At 39.5% G+C, this 22,003-nt stretch overlaps 2 protein-coding genes and 1 long non-coding RNA gene across 5 annotated transcripts; all 3 read left to right on the plus strand.

The window, feature by feature from the left end:
* The first annotated feature begins 64 nt into the window (after positions 1-64).
* On the plus strand, positions 65-6,336 carry LOC124012004 (major histocompatibility complex class I-related gene protein-like). Its single transcript, XM_046325340.1, has 8 exons — positions 65-378; positions 1,763-2,035; positions 2,155-2,448; positions 2,554-2,838; positions 3,035-3,157; positions 3,293-3,316; positions 3,664-3,713; positions 5,260-6,336. The coding sequence occupies exons 1-7, from the start codon at positions 309-311 to the stop codon at positions 3,705-3,707; spliced, it is 1,113 nt and encodes a 370-aa protein (XP_046181296.1). The 5' UTR covers positions 65-308; the 3' UTR covers positions 3,708-3,713; positions 5,260-6,336.
* A 2,393-nt stretch (positions 6,337-8,729) lies between these two features.
* LOC124012014 lies at positions 8,730-14,093 on the plus strand. Of its 3 annotated transcripts, none has more exons than XR_006834635.1 (3): positions 8,730-9,058; positions 9,951-9,997; positions 12,622-14,093. It is a non-coding gene; the product is annotated as an uncharacterized LOC124012014 (long non-coding RNA). The 3 variants fall into 3 exon arrangements; XR_006834634.1 differs by lacking the exon at positions 9,951-9,997 and having other exon boundaries at positions 12,622-12,829; positions 13,402-14,093; XR_006834633.1 differs by lacking the exon at positions 9,951-9,997.
* Positions 14,094-18,486: 4,393 nt separating this feature from the next.
* LOC124012005 (oocyte zinc finger protein XlCOF6.1-like) lies at positions 18,487-20,490 on the plus strand. Its single transcript, XM_046325341.1, has 2 exons — positions 18,487-18,797; positions 18,986-20,490. The coding sequence occupies exons 1-2, from the start codon at positions 18,632-18,634 to the stop codon at positions 19,882-19,884; spliced, it is 1,065 nt and encodes a 354-aa protein (XP_046181297.1). The 5' UTR covers positions 18,487-18,631; the 3' UTR covers positions 19,885-20,490.
* The last annotated feature ends 1,513 nt before the right edge of the window (positions 20,491-22,003 follow it).

The following is a 22,003-nucleotide window of genomic DNA, read 5'->3' on the forward strand; positions in this document are numbered from 1 at the left end:
AGCCTGAGAAGGGAGATATGGAGAATTGAAAGAAGGACGTAGTGTGAGTTTTGTTTTGTCAATGTAGCATTTTTATTTGGGTGGATTAGGTTAGTTTCCCTATCACGTATGGGTTTTCTTTTGACCTTGTTTTGGTTTCAACCGGTCCAGTTGGCGGCGGCAAAACACACCTTTGGGTTGTAAGTCAGCCAAAAAAACAAAACACAGAAGAAGGAAGGCAACAGATATTTGTGAAGGGGCTTTCCATCGACATATACTTTTAAAACGGGGATATAGCTTAAGAAAACGGCTGTAGTTTAATTAGCAAGATGTATAGACCTAATTTGATGTTTTTTGTTTTATATTTTTCCCTAGATTGTATTTGCCTGAGCCAAAGCGGTAAGTTGTGTACTCAATATCAAAAGTGAAAGTAAACGTTTACAGCCAGGCGTGGCAAAAGAATAATAAAACAATATTACTTTTTAAAATCGCTTACCATATATACTGATGTGGTCTATTAGCACAATAGTCTACTTGTTGTAATTGCATTTTAGCATTTGTAGTCGACCTTTACGTTTCTCCATCCATTGTATCGGTTACTGGAAAGCTATTGCGCACTTACAGGCCAGGAACGGTGCAATAACAACACACATTTGTAATGAAACATTTCATACATTATTGAGCTATAAAAAAAACTTTGCATAGCATCATCTCCTTTTTTTAAATCACAAAGTAAAACATGTGCCAAGAAGATTTTATGTTTGTCGTGTGTTTGCAATTATACAGTAGTCTATATACTGATAATGACTACTGCAATTGTACACACGTTTATTTGTTTAGCAGCAGCTAACGTTACTCATCCTGGGGTGCAAAAACAACAACATATCTTGACAACTAACAAAACACTTAAACACTCACTGATAGACAAGGACGGTCATACAGTTTTATAATACGATTATACAAAAACTAAAGAACAATACACGAACAAAGGAAATACATATGATTTATTTTCTTGATATGGTAGAGAATCCGGGGGATAGCCCCGACCGGGACTCAAAGCTGGATCTAGCAGCTGTCAAGCCAACACCTTAATCATTGCACCAAGAGGTCCGAACTACTTGAGTTCGGGTGGTGTTGTGTTAAAGGGCTCTTTCAAGATTTTGTCAATGAAGCCCTTTATCTACTTCCCCAGAGTCAGATGAACTTGTGGATACCATTTTTTATGTATACGCGTCCAGTATGAAGGAAGTTAGTGGTACTTTTGAGAGCCAATGCTAACTAGCTGGACCCAAAGATTGTTAGTCATTGCGCTAACGCTATTTAGCAGTTGCACTAACGTTAGAGGTAGGTCATTAGCAGACTACTGGGACAAGCCAATGCTAACTTCCTTCATTCTGGACACAGAGCCATAAACATTTGCTCACCTGACTTTGGGGAAGTAGATAAAGTGCCTCATGTCCCAAAATCGCAAAGTATCTCTTCAATATATTAATATGAAATAGGTTGATTTCTAAGTTGCAGAACGTGTCCCACTTCTCACTAATGCATGAGTTTGGGCTTATTTGTTATTGATACGCCACCTACCATTTAGACAACATCATGCAAGGCCACTCTGACACTATTAATTGAATACATTATTTTGTTGGCCGTTACAGAACTATGATATAGATAAATATTTAACATGCAGTCATTTCCTATTCATGTTTTACAGCATAGTCTGAGTAACATGGAGAGAAGGCATATTCAGACAAATTATCTCCATGTCTAAATGTTTTCCCTACAGACATCTACTCCCTGAATTACATCTACACTGCCCTGTCAAAGCCACTAGAATTGCCTGGTATCCATGAGTTCACTGCCATGGGTCTGATGAATGACAAACAGATTGATTACTATGACAGTGTGGCAAAGAAGAAGATTCCCAAACAGGACTGGATGAGGGAGAAGCTGCCAGCAGACTACTGGGATAAAGGCACTCAGTCACGCAAGAGCAAGGAGCAGTGGTTCAAAGTTAATGTCGATATCTTGATGAAGCGCATGATGCACAACAACACTGGTGAGGGATCACTTGCAATTTGTCCTACGCTCACCGTTAATCTTTTAAAATTGTAGGTCATTAGTTACCCATGTATATTGTCATCATTGACCGTCTTTTTCATTTGTTTTGCCTCTCAGATGTGCATATCCTTCAGTGGAAACATGGCTGTGAGATTGACCGACAGAGTGACGGCACATTGAAATTCATAAAGGGCACAGACCAGTACAGCTACGATGGTGACGACTTCCTGGCCTTTGATGATGCCAATATGCAGTGGGTGGCCCCAGTTCTTCAAGCTCAGCCGACTAAGAAGAAGTGGGACGGGGTCCAGATCCTCAACCAGTACACCAAGGGCTACCTGGAGAAGGAGTGTGTGGACTGGCTTTCCAAATTCATGAAATATGAGGACAAAGAATTCAGTAGGGCTGATTGTGAGTACTTAAATAGTATAGCCTAACAAATGGTTAACAAAAACGACCATTTGTACATGTGAGATCAGAAATAATATTAATGTTCTCCGTTTATTCCCTCTTTAGCCCCTCCAAGGGTCTATGCATTTGCTAAAAAGGCCAAAACTGCAGGACATGTCCGACTGACCTGCATGGCCACAGGTTTCTATCCCAAAGATGTGATTATGCAAATTAAGAAGAATGGTGTTCCATTGACCGAACGTGATGGAGTGCAGTCTACAGGAGTCCTACCCAATGATGATGACACCTACCAGATCAGGATGAGTGTGCAGATCCCAGAGGCAGATAAGGAAACTTATGAATGTTATGTCGACCATAGAACTTTGAAGAAGCCAATTGTGGGAAAATGGGGTAAAGTATGGCTAATTGGTTTAGTGTTGTTATTGATGGTTAATATGGTTTAGTGTTATTGACACAGGAAACAATCTTAATTTTAATCGAACAGCATACTAAAAACAGCTTTGCAAGTGAAGCAGGAATGAAACTGAAATTAGATTCTGGTTACATATTGTTGCTTTTTCTAAATACTCTGCCTTTTGTTTTGCAGATGGAGAATGTTGTGATTGCAGTAGTGGCACTGCTGTAGTCATTGGGGCAGTCATCACCATTATTGTAGTTCTGATCTTGATTTCGGTGGTGCCGTTTGTTCTGCACAAAAGAGGGACAATTGGTAGGTCTTGATTTATATCAATTCAATTGTTTTTGTTTTTGTTAAATGTTAAGAAAAGATTAATCAACGGTACTGCTATGAAAGGTGGGAACTACGGCCTAAATCCATCTGTATTTTTCTCTTTACACATCAAAGTGATTCCTGGCTTGAAAACGACAGGTTAGTATCACAGCCTCTCCCGGTCTGTATACATGTCATTTATCAACATAACGGTCAAATTGTTACGTATAACACACTTGACACTAGTTGTAAGGACAACATGATGCTTTTATATCAAAACTAACTGTTCATCCAATTGTAAAGACACCCTATGTAACAATCAAGCATTTACTGTGTTTAGATATACTTTTTGGTTCTGAAAAATAAGGCCTATTTAAGACACTCATTACATGATCCTCTTCTGAAGAGAGTGGTTGCACCGAATACATTTATTTAAAATTACTTTTGAAAGTCACAGATAATTATGTTTTTTCAATGTACTGAAACTTTAGATTGTGTTTTTCCAGCTACTGGCAATGGAGTGGCATTTTCTGGAGTGAACACTTTATAGAGTATGGTAAGGCAACAAAGTCTGTAATGCCACAACTAAACAAATGACAGTACGTGAAGTTAGGTGTTGCCTCAAGGAAAGTTGCATTTCTGTGACGGACATACAATGTACACAAAACGAACTAAAAAGGCTGCGTTTTATAATGTAAAATTTTACAGATGCTCTTATCCAGAGCGACTTACAGTAAGTAGTAAGGATATACCATTTCTAGTACTGGTCCCCCGTAGGAATCGAATCCACAACCCTGGTGTTGCAAGTGCCACGCTCTACCAACTGAGCCACACGAGACACTGTAGAATTGTATTGTAGCTATACATTCAAACATCTACTGACATCTTCCTCTGTTTTTCTTCAGCTAATTTAATTTCACCTTTATTGTAACCAGGTAAGCTAGTTGGGAACAAGTTCTCATTTACAACTGCTACCTGGCCAAGATAAAGCAAAGCAGTGTAACACAAACAACACAAAGTTACACATGGAATAAACAAACATACAGTCAATAACACGATACAGAAAAAGTATATATACAGTGTGTGCAAATGAGGTAAGATAAGGGAGGTAGGCAATAAATAGGCCATAGTGGTGAAATAATGACAATTTAGCAATTAAACACTGGAATGATAGATGTGCAAAATATGAATGTGCAAGTAGAGATACTGGGGTGCAAAGGAGCAAAAAAAACAAAAAAAATCAACAGTATGGGGATGAGGTAGTTGGATGGGCTATTTACAGATGGGCAGGTGCAGTGATCTGTGAGCTGCTCTGACAGCTGGTGCTTAAAGTTAGTGAGGGAGATATGGGTCTCCAGCTTCAATGATTTGTGTAATTCGTTCCAATCATTGGTAGCAGAGAACTGGAAAGAAAGGCGGCCAAAGGAGGAATGGGCTTTGGGGGTGACCAGTGAAATATACCTGCTGGAGTGCGTGCTACAGGTGGGTGCTGCTATGGTGACCAGTGAGCTGAGATAAAACAGGGCTTTACCTAGCAAGGCCTTCTAGATGACCTGGAGCCAGTGGGTTTGGCGACAAATTTGAAGCGAGGGCCAGCCAACAAGAGCATACAGGTCGCAATAGTGGGTAGTATATGGGGCTTTGGTGACAAAACAGATGGCACTGTGAAAGAGTGCATCCAATTTGCTGAGTAGAGTGTTGGAGGCTATTTTGTAAATAACATCGCCGAAATCAAGGATCGGCAGGATAGTCAGTTTTACACAATCAGCATATGTTTCATTAACATTAACCTTTTTGGGGTGGCCAGATGTTGGGCAATATCAAATTACTGTATCATCTTTATGGACAGTTATTTTACAAATGTATCAAATGTATTACTTCATGGTTAGTTAAAATAAAATAAAAAGCTATGTGATACAAGTAACCTATAATTAATTTAGATTAAATCGATTTTGCAGTACTTTAGATGACTGCTTTGTCTGACATGGTTGGTTGAGAGTTGTTTTTCCATGTCAGTAACAATAACTAAATCAGTGTAACTACATTTTCCACAGTTCAATCTAATAATGCCCATCTTTTCCATGTTGTCTAATTATGTGCAGGTGGATAGATGACCATTGGTGGCCAAACTGCCGGACCACGAAGGAACGTTAATTCATTTCACAATTTTATTGGATGGCTATTGATAACACTGTTCAGTTTCAATCTTGTAAAATAGTGATGGAAATTATAGTTACTTTGATTCAATGTGCTAAAAACTGCTGCATTTAATGGTTTTTGCTGTTCTTGAGTAAGTACTTGCTTCCAAATAGAGTCTCATAAGTGGGGTGGTTAGGCACCGTTTGGGTTGTCGTACATTTCATTGTTTTACTGTTACAGTGGATATTACTGTATGGAGAGGCATTTTTAAGGTAATTGTATCATTCCTCAGGGATTACAACTAGATTTGTACTAGATCAGGCTTATCTAAGACAATTGGCCAATTAATGACATGCTCATATTTTAAGTAACATTTCAAGAGTTATAGACAAACATTGCAAATACTCTAAATATGAACAATGCTCTACCTAATACAACACAATTTTTACATATATTTGCAGGATATTAAAACAATATGATATACAATATGGTAAAACACTCATGAAACACAAACGTGTTATAGAGAAAATGTGCTTATTTGTTATTCAAAATATTACTTGAAATATCATTTGTTATGATTTTTATTTCAACCTAGGGCCCATTACATAACCATTCACTGGGTTACCAGGCTAAGACAAAGATACACTCTTGAATTAATATGCAGTGAAGTTTCTTTTAATGTCACCTTGTAAACATTGATTTATGGAGAACACAAATAATTCTAACATGCAGCCTTGAAGGTCAAGACAAAAATATGTTCTCTTTCATGCCAGAAACCTAGTCAGTGTTTTTTTTTTAAATGAATAGGGTCTCTAGTGTTACACATCCTACCTGTGGACTAAATGCATTCACCAAATGATTTAATACATTTTGCGTAGCATTGCTGTTACTATTTACTAAACCACTATTTTTACAAGGCTTATTGCATACATACATGCCCACGGACGTACACACACGTACACAATGTATGTAACCTGTACTGCTTTTCAAATATCCTGTATGATTTGTTATTCTGAAAAATAAATAAATAATAAAAGCCACTTTTTTGCACATTCTATAATTCAAAATAGGGTCTACCATGTATTCAACAGTACACGCCAACATTTAGTTTAAAAGTTCCACGTGAATTTATCTACAGGAGGATAGTATTGGCTAATGATCACGGAATTGTAAGCAACAGCGCATTTGCACAGAATTCTGATTATGAATGGTGTGCAAAGACAAGGTTTGACTATTGCTTATGAAGTACAGTTGCATCATGAGGTACAGTGTTCAACTTAATGATCAGGATCAACATTGGACTTTACTTGTTAGGGAAAGCTCAGAGCACACAGGCGTAGCATTGGGGGGCAGACCTGAATTAGACACAGAATATTTGTATATTTTAGGGTCATACAATACATGTGAGGGTTCAAAATGTATTTTGTTGTAGTTTTGCTCTTTTTTGGGACACTTTCAACAGTGAACAGCAGTAAGAAGGATTTTACTTCTAGAAAATGTATCATAAGTGAAAATTAAAGCTCATGGCAGAGCCATATATATATATATACACACCTTTGTTTGCAATTACAGAGATCATACGTTTCCTGTAGTTCTTGACCAGGTTTGCACACACTGCAGCAGGGATTTTGGCCCACTCCTCCATACAGACCTTCTCCAGATCCTTCAGGTTTCGGGGCTGTCACTGGGCAATACTGACTTTCAGCTCCCTCCAAAGATTTTCTATTGGGTTCAGGTCTGGAGACTGGCTAGGCCACTCCAGGACCTTGAGATGCTTCTTACAGAGCCACTCCTTAGTTGCCCTGGCTGTGTGTTTCGGGTCGTTGTCATGCTGGAAAACCCAGCCACGACCCATCTGCAATGCTCTTACTGAGGGAAGGAGGTTGTTGGCCAAGATCCCGTGATACATGGCCCCATCCATCCTCCCCTCAATACGGTGCAGTCGTCCTGTCCCCTTTGCAGAAAAGCATCCCCAAAGAATGATGTTTCCACCTCCATGCTTCACGGTTGGGATGGTGTTCTTGGGGTTGTACTCATCCTTCTTCTTCCTCCAAACACGGCGAGTGGAGTTTAGACCAAAAAGCTCTATTTTTGTCTTATCAGACCACATGACCTTCTCCCATTCCTCCTCTGGATCAGCCAGATGGTCATTGGCAAACTTCAGATGGGCCTGGACATGCACTGGCTTGAGCAGGGGGTCCTTGCGTGAGTGTGTTACTAATGGTTTTCTTTGAGACTGTGGTCCCAGCTCTCTTCAGGTCATTGACCAGGTCCTGCCATGTAGTTCTGGGCTGATCCCTCACCTTCCTCATGATCGTTGATTCCCCACGAGGTGAGATCTTGCATGGAGCCCCAGACCGAGGGTGATTGACCGTCAACTTGAACTTCTTCCATTTTCTAATAATTGCGCCAACAGTTGTTGCCTTCTCACAAAGCTGCTTGCCTATTGTCCTGTAGCCCATCCCCAGCCTTGTGCAGGTCTAAAATGTAATCCCTGATGTCCTTACTCAGCTCTCTGGTCTTGGCCATTGTGGAGAAGTTGGAGTCTGTTTGATCGAGTGTGTAGACAGGTGTTTTTTATACACGTAACGAATTCAAACAGGTGCAGTTAATACTGGTAAAGAGTGGAGAACAGGAGGGCTTCTTAAAGAAAAATGAACAGGTCTGTGAGAGCCGGAATTCTTACTGGTTGGTAGGTGATCAAATACTTGTGTCATGCAATAAAATGCAAATTAATTACTTAAAAATCATACAATGTGATTTTCTGGATTTTTGTTTTAGATTCTGTCTCTCACACTTGAAGTGTACCTATGATAAAAAAATTACAGTGTGTGTGTGTGTGTGTGTATATATATCTATCCTACATTATTTTTCAAATTAATAAACTTAATTTTGAATTACTAGCCTATTATGTATTTTAATGTTATGTTCATATTATTGATGACAACTCTACCTTTTTGTTTAATGGTAGGATAGGTTTGAAGGTCCTTATATTGCAATGTTTCCTTGTTGCTGTTGGCAAGTTCCATTGATTACACACATGAGAATGTTTTTTTTAAAACCTGGCAACATAAAACAGTTGGAAATGCCAGGTGTCAGATGACAAGACTATATAGTATGACTGGCACATAAAAGTTCTTAGTCTCTGTTTAGTCTTATTTAGTCTCTTTCATTAGACTAACAAATTAGTCTAATACATAATTGAATTCAAATAATGAAATAATGGATTGATTGATCAGGTAGTCTAGATTTCATACCAAGACAATGATTATGATGTTACTATGCTTACAATTATCAATACTCATACCTTGTCTTTAAATTCCCATCACTGCCTCCTCACTTCTTTTACGTCTCTACCCATTTGCTGCATTTTGTAACCATTAGAGAAATGGTCGCTGAGCTACATCTACACTGCCCTGTCAAACCAGTAGAATTGCCTGGTATCCGTGAATTCACTGCCATGGGCCTGATGAATAACAAACAGTGATTACTATGACTGTGTGTCAAAGAAGAAGATTCCCAAACAGGATTGGATGAGGGAGAAGCTGCCAGCAGATGATGGGGGAAAGGCACTTAGTCACGCTAGAGCAAGGAGCAGTTCAAAGTTAATGTCGATATCTTGGTGGAGAGCATGAGGCACAACAACACTGGTGAAGGACCGCACCTGCATTTGTATCACTACTGTTGATATTTTACTAAAACTCCAAGATAATTGATCAACTTTTAAGTACAATGCAAAGACTGGATGTGACCATACCATAGGTGAGTCAATCCCTCTTCTGTAGAGTACCTCAGCATGAATCATAAAACCTGGCGTTCAAACAGGGAAATGGTTCCAATGGTTTTCCCAATAGGGGATTTTATAACCAGTTAACAGAAGGGATGTGTTTTGTGTAGACTTACCCTGGCGTGACGTTTTGACAACAGTAAGTCTCTCGGTCAGGTGACGTTTATCAATATATTTGCCTGTATTTACCCGCAACAAATGAAATGTGAAGTAGCTGATAATGTGGCTATCATAAAGAACTACAAATGCAACGACGATATGGACGAAACTGCTGTAAATAATATCTGGATTAACTATCTAATGTTAGCTAAATGTAACAATGAATACATTTGCTACATTTCTTTACATTTACCTGTTAGCAAAGGTGTCAGTTAGAGAGGACGTGATAGAGTTTGCAGGGATTTGTAGTCTTGCATGATGTCTACTTTGACGCTAATTAGCATTTAGAATCGGAGAGTAAATAGAGCTGAATATATTGATAAAGATCACCTTGTCCGAAAGACATTTACGTCACGCCAGCTAAGCCTATACGAAACACAGCCCTTATTTTAAGTGTGTCTAAAATCCCCTATGTTGAAAAACGATTGGAACCATTTCTCCATTAACATAACATTTTCACATGATACAATAATTGAACATGAATTGTCAAAATAATAATTTCTCCATATGATTTTATTTTTTACTTAGCAACTCGGCAAAAAAACATTTAACTTACAGAAATAAATATTCTTACCGCTGTCCACCGTCGAAAGTGTCGCAAAAAGGAACACAAGTATGACGAAATACCTTTTGAACGCACACATGAATGTTTAACGGTCGGAAAATAATAATAATAATATGCCTAAATAAAGTGCTTCAAATTTCCAGGTGAACTGGACATTGTGACAACAGTGCACCTTGGCTTTCACAACCAGGTGAGCAGGCTTTCCTCATGGAACGTGGTCAAACAAGTTTGGTTGGTTATGTAAACTGTAACTGTACAATATAAATCTAATTATGGTTCCAGCACCAATACATCTGGTAAGAAAAACATGAAAATACACATGTTAATTTTCTATATCTAAAATGTGATTCACAAAAATGTTATTCATGTGAAAACACATTTATTTTGGCACATTTTATTCTGACAAGGAATCCCACTACGATTTTCAAAAGATCAAAACGATCATAAACTAAGAACTTAATTTCCAAGCCTATCTGATCAGAATGGTAAATGCTTGGAAAGGAATACATCCAGATTCAGTGTTTGTTGATTAACAAAACAGAATCACACGTTCTTTGGTTTGGGTGCTTGCTTTTTATACTCAGGGCTATAGCTGCAGTAACAGTAGGATTTCTAATAACAATAATTTAGATAACTATGAATTACAGTAGAAGTTCAATATTACCAGAGTCGTGGGTGGACAAGGACCCATTTCATGAACCTAAAGAAATACATAGTAGTGGTGTGTTATTGTTACATGTACATGTAGTCTCTTGATGTTGATATTTGTTGGGATGTTTGGGGATGTTGGTTAATATATGGGTTGTAGTGTCAAGGCCTGTAGTTGGATGCAGGGTGGTATGGCTGCTGGCACCAAATCTGTTAAGTGCTCAGATACTGTTTGTTATACAATCAACATAAAAAAAACTGCAACTTTTAAGAACGAGATGGGAGGCCACGACTGTATAAAAAAAAGAATAACAATGATAAATTATGTTACCTCCATTAGCCAGCATTGCCTCCCTGTCTAGACGTTCGTTGCTGCCTTGACCTGAAACAGCAGAACTAACATCAGCACTTCCATAGTTTCAACTGCATTCACTATGTACTTAAGGAATATACAATAAAATAACTGGCAATACTTTTGAATAACATTACCAGAGTCAGTGCTGCTAGCGCCATCCTTTATCACTGGGAAAATATAATATTATCACTCTTTAATTAGATACAGATATACAGTATTGAGTGTCATATAGGCCCATAGCCTATAGGCACATAGCCGGGTGAAGTAGGAATGCTGAGAGTGCTGCAGAACCCAGATTAAAAATAAATCACACAAATTGTGAACTTGGCCTTTATTTGTGAGGCATTTATAAGTTACATTCTAGAAGGATCAATGGGTATGGTATGTATAATGAATTTATAAGTCCAAAAATGCATGTAGCAACGACAGATTTCCCCTTTAATTGTGAACTGCTTTACAACGCTGATATTCTGCACGATCGCTGCAGATTGAATCGAGCCCTTAGTTGTCACGCCCTGACCTTAGATAGGTTTTATTTCTCTATTTGGTTAAGTCAGGGTGTGATGTGGGGTGGGCATTCTATGTTTTGTTTTCTATGTTTCTATGTTTCGGCAGGGTATGGTTCTCAATCAGGGACAGCTGTCTATCATTGTCTCGGATTGGGAATCATACTTAGGTCGCCCTTTTCCCTCTTTCAGTGTGGGTAGTTAACTTTGTTTGTGGCACTTAGCACTGTAAGCTTCACGGTTGTTTTTCGTTTCTTGTTTTGTTGGCGACATTTTAAATAAAAAGAGAAATATACACTCACCACGCTGCACTTTGGTCCACTTCCTTTGACGGCCGTGACATTAGTGTTAATGTCTAAAAAGGTGTCCAATAATTCCTTGCAAAGAGATTTCTTTACCGTTCCAGCTGTGTATTTGATCTGCACATGTGCAGAACCGGGTAGTGCAACCCCCCTCTATTATGCCCGAGTGAAGTGAATGTTCCCTGAGACTGTGGTCTTGGGGAGAGAAGTTAATGATATTCGTCAGTTTTAAGTATTAAAGTATCTGGATTAGGCCATAAACGGAGTTCCCAGATAAGTAAGGCCTGTTCATGTGGGTTTTTGACCTACGATTTACCACACACACCAGCACGCATGCTCAATTTACCGGATACCGGGGGATTTATTTTGTGGGATCTTTTCTATTTGGTTTTAAATTGGGTATGCAGAATGATGGAAATGTTTGAAATGTCTGTGAAGGGTTTCGGAAGGACAGGGAAAGAAAATGGATAGGAAATATTTAAACGGTGTCGAATGCCCTGTATCTTGACTTTCTGGTGAGGCCTGATCAATCTCATTAGAAAAAATTGAGGTCGGGGTGATAGTGGTATCATCCCCATAGACTATGTATATTGTTACAGGACAGCTAACTGCACAATGTAGGGACTATTACACATACCCAGATCATGGTGAAAGTAGCAGAGATAGTGTTGGCATTTCAGACACTTTCAGGAAACCGGTGACTCAAGAGTTTTGTCAGGTTGGATATTCTTCCAACATCGTTGATCTCTTTCCCATTTATAACAGCCAAACAGACAGCGAACACTTGACAGATTCCATGCAGTAGTTATTCTCACTGCAGTCGCTATAGGGACAATAACTGGAGGCGAAAGTGACCGCATGGAATTGGACTACGGCGCAAATTGGGGATTTTGAGGTGGGCGTCATGGGCAGTGTAAGTAGTAGCAGGGGTTACTGTAGTAGCATTGTAGGGAGAGTCTGTTGTCAGGAAATGACCCATGCGTTGCAATGTGTATATTCCCAGGTGAAAGCGGCACACGAGGAGCAGGAGATAAGAGAGCACGGGCTGAATTCTGGAGATTGAGTGTACATCAAGCTACACCAGGAGGGGGTGTTGGGACAGCGTTGGTCTGGTCCACACAGTACTACTTACAGCACCTGCAATGGTAAAGATCGTCTCTCCTCAGTGGGTTCACCTTTCTCACGTGAAGTGAGGTCCAGCTGCATAATGGGTGAGCTTGAAGACGCAGTGACAGAGGAAGTGGAGCGAAAGAGAGAGAGAAAGATTAGATTCCACTATAGACATGCAGATAGGTTGGGTTTTGGAGCTACTTTAACCACCATAGTTGGGTTTGGTTAGTTGCCTTATTGGTGAATACATCAGATGAAAGGATAAATGTTGGGGTAATTGTACAGTGGACAACATTCTGGAGGCATTGATGTGAAAGCATGTACAGTGCTGGGTTACCTTAAGAGGATGTAGCGTTGATTAGGGATACGCATTTGCCTATTAGGTGACGTGCCTATCAGGTGGCAATGGAGGAGGAAGGAGATGGGGAACAAAGTGAAAATGACATGGCTTGGGAACACCTCTTGGATCCTGTGGTCTGACGGGGAAGACTGGGCGAAAGCATGAGGAGGGTTTTTAGGGCTTTCATTTTTGCCAAACTCAGCAGAAAAGTATCCTGAAGGCATAGTCAGGTGAAGAGAGAGTGGGAATTGTAATGAATTTGTATGTATAATTATGCATTGCTTACCACATTGTTAATACTGTTATGTTTTGTGTTTCTCGTTGCTTTTCAAGTCTTGTGCTACCATTCTCTTAGGAACCAGAAGGAGAAAGTTGAAATGGAAGAAGTCAACAGCTCCAGCAGACACATTATTATCAGTGTTCTACGAGAAATTGAAAAAAAGATTGTGCTTGGTATGACTATAGAATATAGACTATAAGTCTCTGAGTTTGTAAACCTCACTGTGAATGTTAATTATGTTGATTTTTTTGTTCATGTTTTGTTATCATTGTTTGTTCATTTATTTATAAGTAATTTCCAAGTTTATGTAAGATGAACAGCAGGAAGCTATTATTCAAGAGGAGGGACTGTTGGGTTCTGAGAATATGAAATATACTTATTCATGTCACTGAGGGAGAGAGGGTAACGTATAACATTTACATTGTGTTAGGATATGTTATTGTTAGCCATCAGGGATCCTATGGGAGGGATACTCTGGAAAGAGAAGAGACACAGTCTGCTACCAGTTACCATGACAGCCGTGAGTTGGAGAGGAGTGAGCACTTTGGAGCAAAGGTCAGGTCAGATGAAGTGAGGAAGAAGACTTCACTAAGGTTCTGGCTAGCAACAGAGATGCATTGGCTGTTCAGATGTGTAGGAGGAGACTTCGCATAGAAGGTTAAATATCAGTGCTTGTGCCAATGTGTTTTTTCGGCGATTCAGCTGTTCAACCCTTTGGGAAGAATAAACTTGGTTTAAGCTTTCAGTGTCCGTCGAGTTCTTACTCTAACAATTAGAACCTAATACCATCTTGGCTTTGTATAATGGGGGTCACCAAGCCAAGCCCCTGCCTGACTGGCTGATTTACCACCAGTAAGACTGTCTCACCCCTCTACTCTACTCTCCCCAGTCATTTGTTGTGGAGAGACATTTGGTACAGTGGTTGCTTGCCCATGGCAGGGTTGTGGGTTCCATTCCCAAGTTGGACCAGTTTTGAAAAACATATGAAAATGTATGGACTCAATACTGTAAGTCGCTCTGGATAAGAGCGTCTACTAAAAAGGAGAAAGACAGAGTTGCTAGTCCAAAATATTACTCTACTTCTCGAATGCTCTCATGTGTTGTTGTCCTGAGCTGCTTTTCTTTATCTTAGGATAAAAAATTTAGGATTTAGTGTAAAAAAAATGTCATTTTGATTGACTTATTTCTCTCCTGACGACAGGTAGGTGAGGTGCTAAAAAGAGGCAGGGAATTTGTAACATCTATTTCCACCTTTCATCCAGCCCTACCCGTGTGTAATACATCCTGAATGTTTTTAGGAAGCAATTTAGATGGAAAATATGTCATGTGTGCGCTCTTTAAATTACCCACCCTTTGTGTGTAATCCAGAGACAGTCCCAGAGCCTCTGAACCTAAAGACCAGTGAAGTCTCCACAGAGAGCTTCAGGGTCACCTGGGATCACCCAGCCCAAGACGTGGTCCTCTACAGACTCACCTGGACCCCAACCAGAGGAGGAGACACTAAAGAGGTATTTCTGTCTGTCTAGTTCTGTCTGGTTTCTGAACCAGAGAAAACTAGACAGACATGAATCTCTCTTTCTCTCTCCATGGTGAAGATGCTGGTGAATGGTAACATGAACACCTACCTTCTGACTGGACTGATTCCCAACACTGAATACAAGGTGGCCGTGTCCTCCATCTTCAGAGACAAGTTCGAAAGTGAAGCCGTGACCATCAAAGAGTAAACAGGTAAACTACAGGATATGTAGCTAATCTAACTATTCTCAAAGACTTGCAGACCTACAATTACAAAGTCACATTAACTTTGTAATTGCACTTTTGAACATAACAAGGCCAATGTTGTTGATTATAGCTGAGTATGTGTGGTGATACTATTGGGTAACGTTTAGGTGAAAAAAGACTGTGGGGTTTACCAAACAATTGCACAAAAAGACTGTGGGGTTTACCAAACAATTGCACAAAAAGACTGTGGGGTTTACCAAACAATTGCACAAAAGACTGTGGGGTTTACCAAACAATTGTACAAAAAGACTGTGGGGTTTACCAAACAATTGTACAAAAAGACTGTGGGGTTTACCAAACAATTGCACAAAAAGACTGTGGGGTTTACCAAACAATTGCACAAAAAGACTGTGGGGTTTACCAAACAATTGCACAAAAAGACTGTGGGGTTTACCAAACAATTGCACAAAAAGACTGTGGGGTTTACCAAACAATTGCACAAAAAGACTGTGGGGTTTACCAAACAATTGCACAAAAAGACTGTGGGGTTTACCAAACAATTGTACAAAAAGACTGTGGGGTTTACCAAACAATTGTACAAAAAGACTGTGGGGTTTACCAAACAATTGTACAAAAAGACTGTGGGGTTTACCAAACAATTGTACAAAAAGACTGTGGGGTTTACCAAACAATTGTACAAAAAGACTGTGGGGTTTACCAAACAATTGTACAAAAAGACTGTGGGGTTTACCAAACAATTGTACAAAAAGACTGTGGGGTTTACCAAACAATTGTACAAAAAGACTGTGGGGTTTACCAAACAATTGTACAAAAAGACTGTGGGGTTTACCAAACAATTGTACAAAAAGACTGTGGGGTTTACCAAACAATTATACAAAAAGGCAGCGGGGTTTACCAAACAATTATTAACCATTAACCATTTAGAAATAACTCATGTTTGTTTTCATTGCAAAGGTTGCTTTTATCCCTTATCATAAATCACGTGGTACATTCGTCATAAACAGGGCCGACAGAGGAGTTACTGTAGTTCTGATCCAGAACAGGTTTGTCAAGGAAGTAAAACACTGAAGAATAACAAGCATGCTGTTTGACACAATGAACCTAGGTGTACTTCACATACTTTCTAGGTGTACTCCACATACTCTCAGCTTCAGTATAAAGATTGACAAGGATAAGATCCTCCTTCAAGATCAAAACAACTTACTGAAAGATTGTTGTGATGTTCCTACACAAGCCACACACAGTAGTAGAAGAGCATTATTGTGACAGAATACAATGACTTTGGAAAAAGTACTTTGTTTTGTTTAGGTTCAATGTTTGTTTTGGGGTTTTGGTGCTGCTCTACGGACATCATTGAAGACCGAATGCCCACAATGATGACGCTGTACCCATTGAACCCATTTTGTTTTGTTACAATCACATACTTCCTCGCTAACACACAGGCATTGATGGTTGTGCTATTGTACACTTTTAAAAAGATATCCATTACATAGCGTTTAGTGTCCCTCTTTGCTAAGTGTCCCACTTAACCAAAACATTATCAATATCATTAGAAATAATTGGGGAATCATCCAAAGTCATACTCTACTACGCCAAGTCTTCCCTGAGCCACCAGGCATAAGCTTCAAGAGATGTCCTACCCTAAATGACAAATTCGTCCACAGCTATCTTCCTGGTGACTCTCATCTATAGATTGGAATGTCCACAGTGCAAGGTGTCCTACATTGGACAGACAAAGAGATGCCTTCAAGACCCTTTAGCGGAACACAAGTACGCCATACGGGTAGGCAATGAAGACTACACAATGGCAAGGCTCTACAAGTCCTTACACCATGGCAACCCTGCCTCCCTACAAGCTATGGGTATTGATCATGTTCCGGTCTCAATTAAAAAAGTGAAAGCTTTGGGATTTACAAGCTACAGGCCACTAAGTACCCTGGTTTAAATGAAGATCTGGATTTCTCACCTTTCTTGTAGAGTTGTGATAGGTCCATTTGCTGTCATCTAGTGGACATTTTGCTCAATTTCCCTCAGCTATGTTAATACTGTTGTTCATGTTTTGCTGTGTTCTAGTGTACTATGGAATATATTGCTTTCTTATTCTTGACACTTCTCCCAGTCATATTTAAGGTTAGAACTACCTTTCCAGGCGTTCTGATACTTCGAGATTGGAGTTGATTTTTTTGATAACACAGTTACATTTTTTGACTTTTTATTGCTTACTAGGTGTGTCCAATCAATTTTGTAACCACTCCCTCTTCAAATGATGGCTAATTGGAAGAGATGTTCAAAAGAGGACATTGTATTATATCTTTGTACTCCCTGACGAAGGCCATGCAGCCGAAATGCGTCTATTGAACTTTCTTTCTATTGAACATGCCATACAAATAAAGGCATTTTATTTAACTATATGAAGAGTGCCTTGGTCCTCCTTTCTTTTTGATGACCAATTTACCCCTTTTGCCAAAGAGCACCTTCTATCTACTAAAATGTACTATTGTAACCTTAGTAGCACATCCCTTCCTCCTCTTGCAACATGTAAAGTGTTGGTCCCATGTTTCGTGAGCTGAAATACAATATCCCTGAAATTTTCCATACGCACAAAAAGCCTATTTCTCTGAAATGTTGTGCACAAATTTGTTTACAACCCTGTTTGTGAGTATTTCTCCTTTGCATCCACCTGACAAGTGTGGCATATCAAGAGGCTGATTAAACAGCGTGATCATTACAAGGTGCACCTTGTGCTGGGTACAATAAAAGGGAACTCTAAAATGTGCAGTTTTGTCACACAGCATAATGCCACAGATGTCTCAAGTTTTGAGGGAGCATGCAATTGGCATGCAGACTGCAGGATTGTCCATCAGAGCTGTTGCCAGAGAATGTAATGTTAATTTCTGTACCATAAGCCACCTCCAATGTCATTTTTGAGAATTTGTCAGTACATCCAACCGGCCTCATAACAGCTGACCATGTAACCACGCCAACTCAGGACCTCCACATCCGGCTTCTTCACCTGCAGGATCATCTGAGACCAGCCACCCTGGCTGCTGATGAAACTGAGGAGTATTTCTGTCTGTAATAAAGAAAGCCCTTTTGTGGGGGAAAACTCATTCTGATTGGTCTGGGAGGGTATAGGCCCACCCATGTCTGTGACCCTGCCCAGTCATGTGAAATCCATAGATTAGGGCCTAATGATTTTTTTTTCTTCAATTGACTGATTTTCGTATATGAACTGTAACTCTGTAAAATCGTTGAAATTGTTGTGTTTATATTTGTATTCAGTAGAAATTATTGCTTTTTGCGCCATATGTAGTTCTCTGTAGTAAAATTGCATCCACCCGGGGGCGCAAATGTGTGTTTCTGGGTTCGCCATACCCACTCATTAGAACGGAAGAAGAAGACAACACGGATGTAGAACTGGGAGAGCGAGTTTCTTTTTTAACATTCCTTCCTCCTAGACGAATTGTAGACTACATAGGTGAATACAACCTGAGAGGAACAGGCTCTTTTGACAATAATAATACCACAAGTCTACTAACTATGTCTAAATTACAGTCTTTGAATTCGTTTCTTTCTGAGTGTTTGACGGCGGCGACAGTGGAGATTTTTGGGGCAGTTGAGAAAGTCGTAACTGAGTACCAGGATGTGATCTCACGATCTAAAGAGGAGAATGATCGTCTACGGAGACAATTTGGGATTACACCGGGTATAAAACTATGTACAATAGGTTTGTGTGTAGATCCCATTTACTCACTTAATATACTGTTTAGGCTATCAGCTATTATCATTTCATTATCTTTTTAGTTTAGCTTTCACCATGCATGATTATTTTGTTGATTTTGCAAAAATAATGTGTACTTAGGCATGTCTGCGCCTATAATTTCTTCCATCCAGACTCCCAGCAGCTCTCTCTCCCTGTCTCTGAAGAGGAGTTTCCCCCTGAGCAAAAACACTGTGAGCAGGAGTGGTGCCCTAGTCTGGGACAAGAGGAACCAGGGCACATACTGATTAAAGAGGAACTGAGGACCAGCCAGGAGGAAGAGCAGTTTCAAGGGCCGAAGGGTAATACCATAGAGTTTATATTTAGTTCTCCCTGTGTGAAAAGTGAATGGGATCAGGAAGCCATCAGCCACTGCTCAGCTGTAATTAGTGACCAAGTAAACAGTCCACCATTGGATCCCGAACCAACATTGGGGGAATACTGTTCTAAACTCAGTACCATGTCTAAAAAATCTCACTGCTGCTGTGACTGCGGCAAAGTATTTGCTCTAAAAGCTGACCTTCAGAGGCATGTGACTCTCGCCAGGGAAAGACCCGTTGAGTGCCCCTACAACTCCTCCAGTAAACTGAAGGCCCATGTCCCACTCTGTCACGGTGGGAACCCCTGCCTTGTTTGTGGCAAGACCTTTAAAAACAGAGCACATCTATCCCAGCACATGAGGATTCATACACGGGAGAGGCCATTTAGCTGTGGTGACTGTGGGAAATGCTTCTATAGCGAGGGGCTGCTGAATGTGCATATACAGACTCATAAAGGAGAGAAACCATTTAGCTGTGGATACTGCGGGAAAAGCTTCTATCAGAAAGGGAACCTAACCCAACATGTACGTACTCACACAGGAGAGAGACCATTTAGCTGTGGTAGCTGCGGAAAGAAATTCAGTCGAAAAACACACCTGAACAGGCATATACTGACTCGCACAGGTAAAAAACAGCATGGCTGTTCTGTGTGTGGTAGAAAATTCACTGGGAATGCTTACCTGCTGAAACATGTGGATAAAGTCCACAAATGACAAAAACAGAACCAAAACAGAATGGCGAAAGACCGTGAGGAAACGGACATCTCACGTCAGAAGATGGGACTAAAAATGCAGGATGTGGACAAAACTCGAAAGGAAAGCAACACCACACTGGATCATTCATGCTGTTGGTTCCAAATGAATAGATATAGACTGTTTAAACATTAGCCTGTTAACAATTAGATTGTTTTGGAACGTCTGAGCCACGGTGAAGAGAAAATGATCAGACTGATGTTAATACAGAAATAATTTTTGGGAAAGTTATCGTTGAATTTGAGTGTTTCTCTATCCAATTTGACCTGATGGTCTATTCTGACCTAATGCTGCTCATCCATGATATTGCAGCAACCTTAAAGTTGAAATCCGTTGTGGCGAAACTTCCACGTCCGTTTGTGATATAACAACAAAGATGTTGCTTCAAAAAACAGTTTTATGTTTTTCTCTGACATCATTGCATGCGTGATAGAACAGCAGAGTATGTACAGTGGGGCAAAAAAGTATTTAGTCAGCCGCCAATTGTGCAAGTTCTCCCAGGCCTGTAATTTTCATCATAGGTACACTTCAACTATGACAGACAAAATGGGGGGAAAAAATCCAGAAAATCACATTGTAGGATTTTTAATGAATTTATTTGTAAATTATGGTGGAAAATAAGTATTTGGTCAATAACAAAAGTTTCTCAATACTTTGTTATATACCCTTTGTCGGCAATGACAGAGGTCAAACGTTTTCTGTAAGTCTTCACTTTTTTGCCCCACTGTACTACTTATTTTCTTATTATTCTTTAAAAAAAACAAAAGAACAAAAAAAAATGATAACAAATGTGCCTGGGGTGATCAATGGTGCTGTTTTTTGAGGATTTCAGCTTTAACCCAAAATCTGTTCAAATACACCCCCAGGAAAATCACACCTTTTTAAAATAAACATTTATAATAATCTGACAAGCGAGCACTTAGATATGCTAATTCATAGAATGTTTGGGATGTATAGTACTGCTTTTGTGAAAATTCCATTATGGCCGTTGGACATAATGGCAAATTCTCTAAAACTATGGAGGAGACTTATGGTAGAGAAATTAACATTAAATTATCTGGCAACAGCTCTGGTGGACATTCCTGAAGTCAGCATGCCAATTGCATGCTCCCTCAACTTGAGACATCTGTGTTATTGTGTTGTGGACTTTTATTGTCCCTAGCACAAGGTGCACCTGTGTAATGATCATGCTGTTTAATCAGCTTCTTGATATGCAACACCTGTCAGGTGGATGGATCATTTTGGCAAAGGAGAAATGTTCGCTAACAGTGATGTAAACATTTGAGAACAATAATATTTTTTGTGCATATGGAACATTTAAAAATAAAACAATTCAGTTAATGAAAAATGGGACCCACACGTTACATGTTGCGTTTATATTTTTGTTCAGTATAGATACGCTAGCCCTAGGGTGTCAAACTGAATCGGCAACAGGGCCAAATGTATTTATTTTAAAACATTTTTTTATTACAAAACAAATGTGCAACCGAGACCCAAATGGGCAATTTTTTAAAGTATAAATATGGCCCTTTATAATGCCAATTTATGTACATAGGAGGCTGCAGTGTATAGCATTTGAACATATTTAAATAAAATATGAAATAATATTTGTCCAGCCTTTGTTGTTATGCTTGTAGGTGTGCATGATATGCTGTGACCCTATTAAAAAAAATAATATAAAAAAGTATTTCACTCCAAATAACAAAAACGTATCTATAGGTTTGTTGTAACATTTAAACTTAAATGCAACGTTGCTGTAGGGTACACTCAAAATGTAAGTTATTGTAGTTGAGTCGCCAGCCTAGGCCATTGCTTTAATGTTGCTGTAATAGGCCTACATCTTTCTCCTTTGTGTGGTGTTTTGTTGCAGGTTACATTTTTGTCGAGCTTTAAAAACCGAAGCCAGGCTTCTACATTTTAGTAACCTTTCCTCAGCTGTGCGCTGTAAACGGGATACGTGACAGCAGCACAATTGGAGTTGAATTCACCGGATGGGAGCAGTGATGGCAATTTAGCAATTTTGTTGCTAGATTTAGGAACTTTTCAGACTACCCTGGCAACTTTTTCAAACAGCACCTAG

The sequence above is a fragment of the Oncorhynchus gorbuscha genome, linkage group LG24, assembly GCF_021184085.1.
Source record: "Oncorhynchus gorbuscha isolate QuinsamMale2020 ecotype Even-year linkage group LG24, OgorEven_v1.0, whole genome shotgun sequence".
Taxonomy (NCBI): domain Eukaryota; kingdom Metazoa; phylum Chordata; class Actinopteri; order Salmoniformes; family Salmonidae; genus Oncorhynchus; species Oncorhynchus gorbuscha.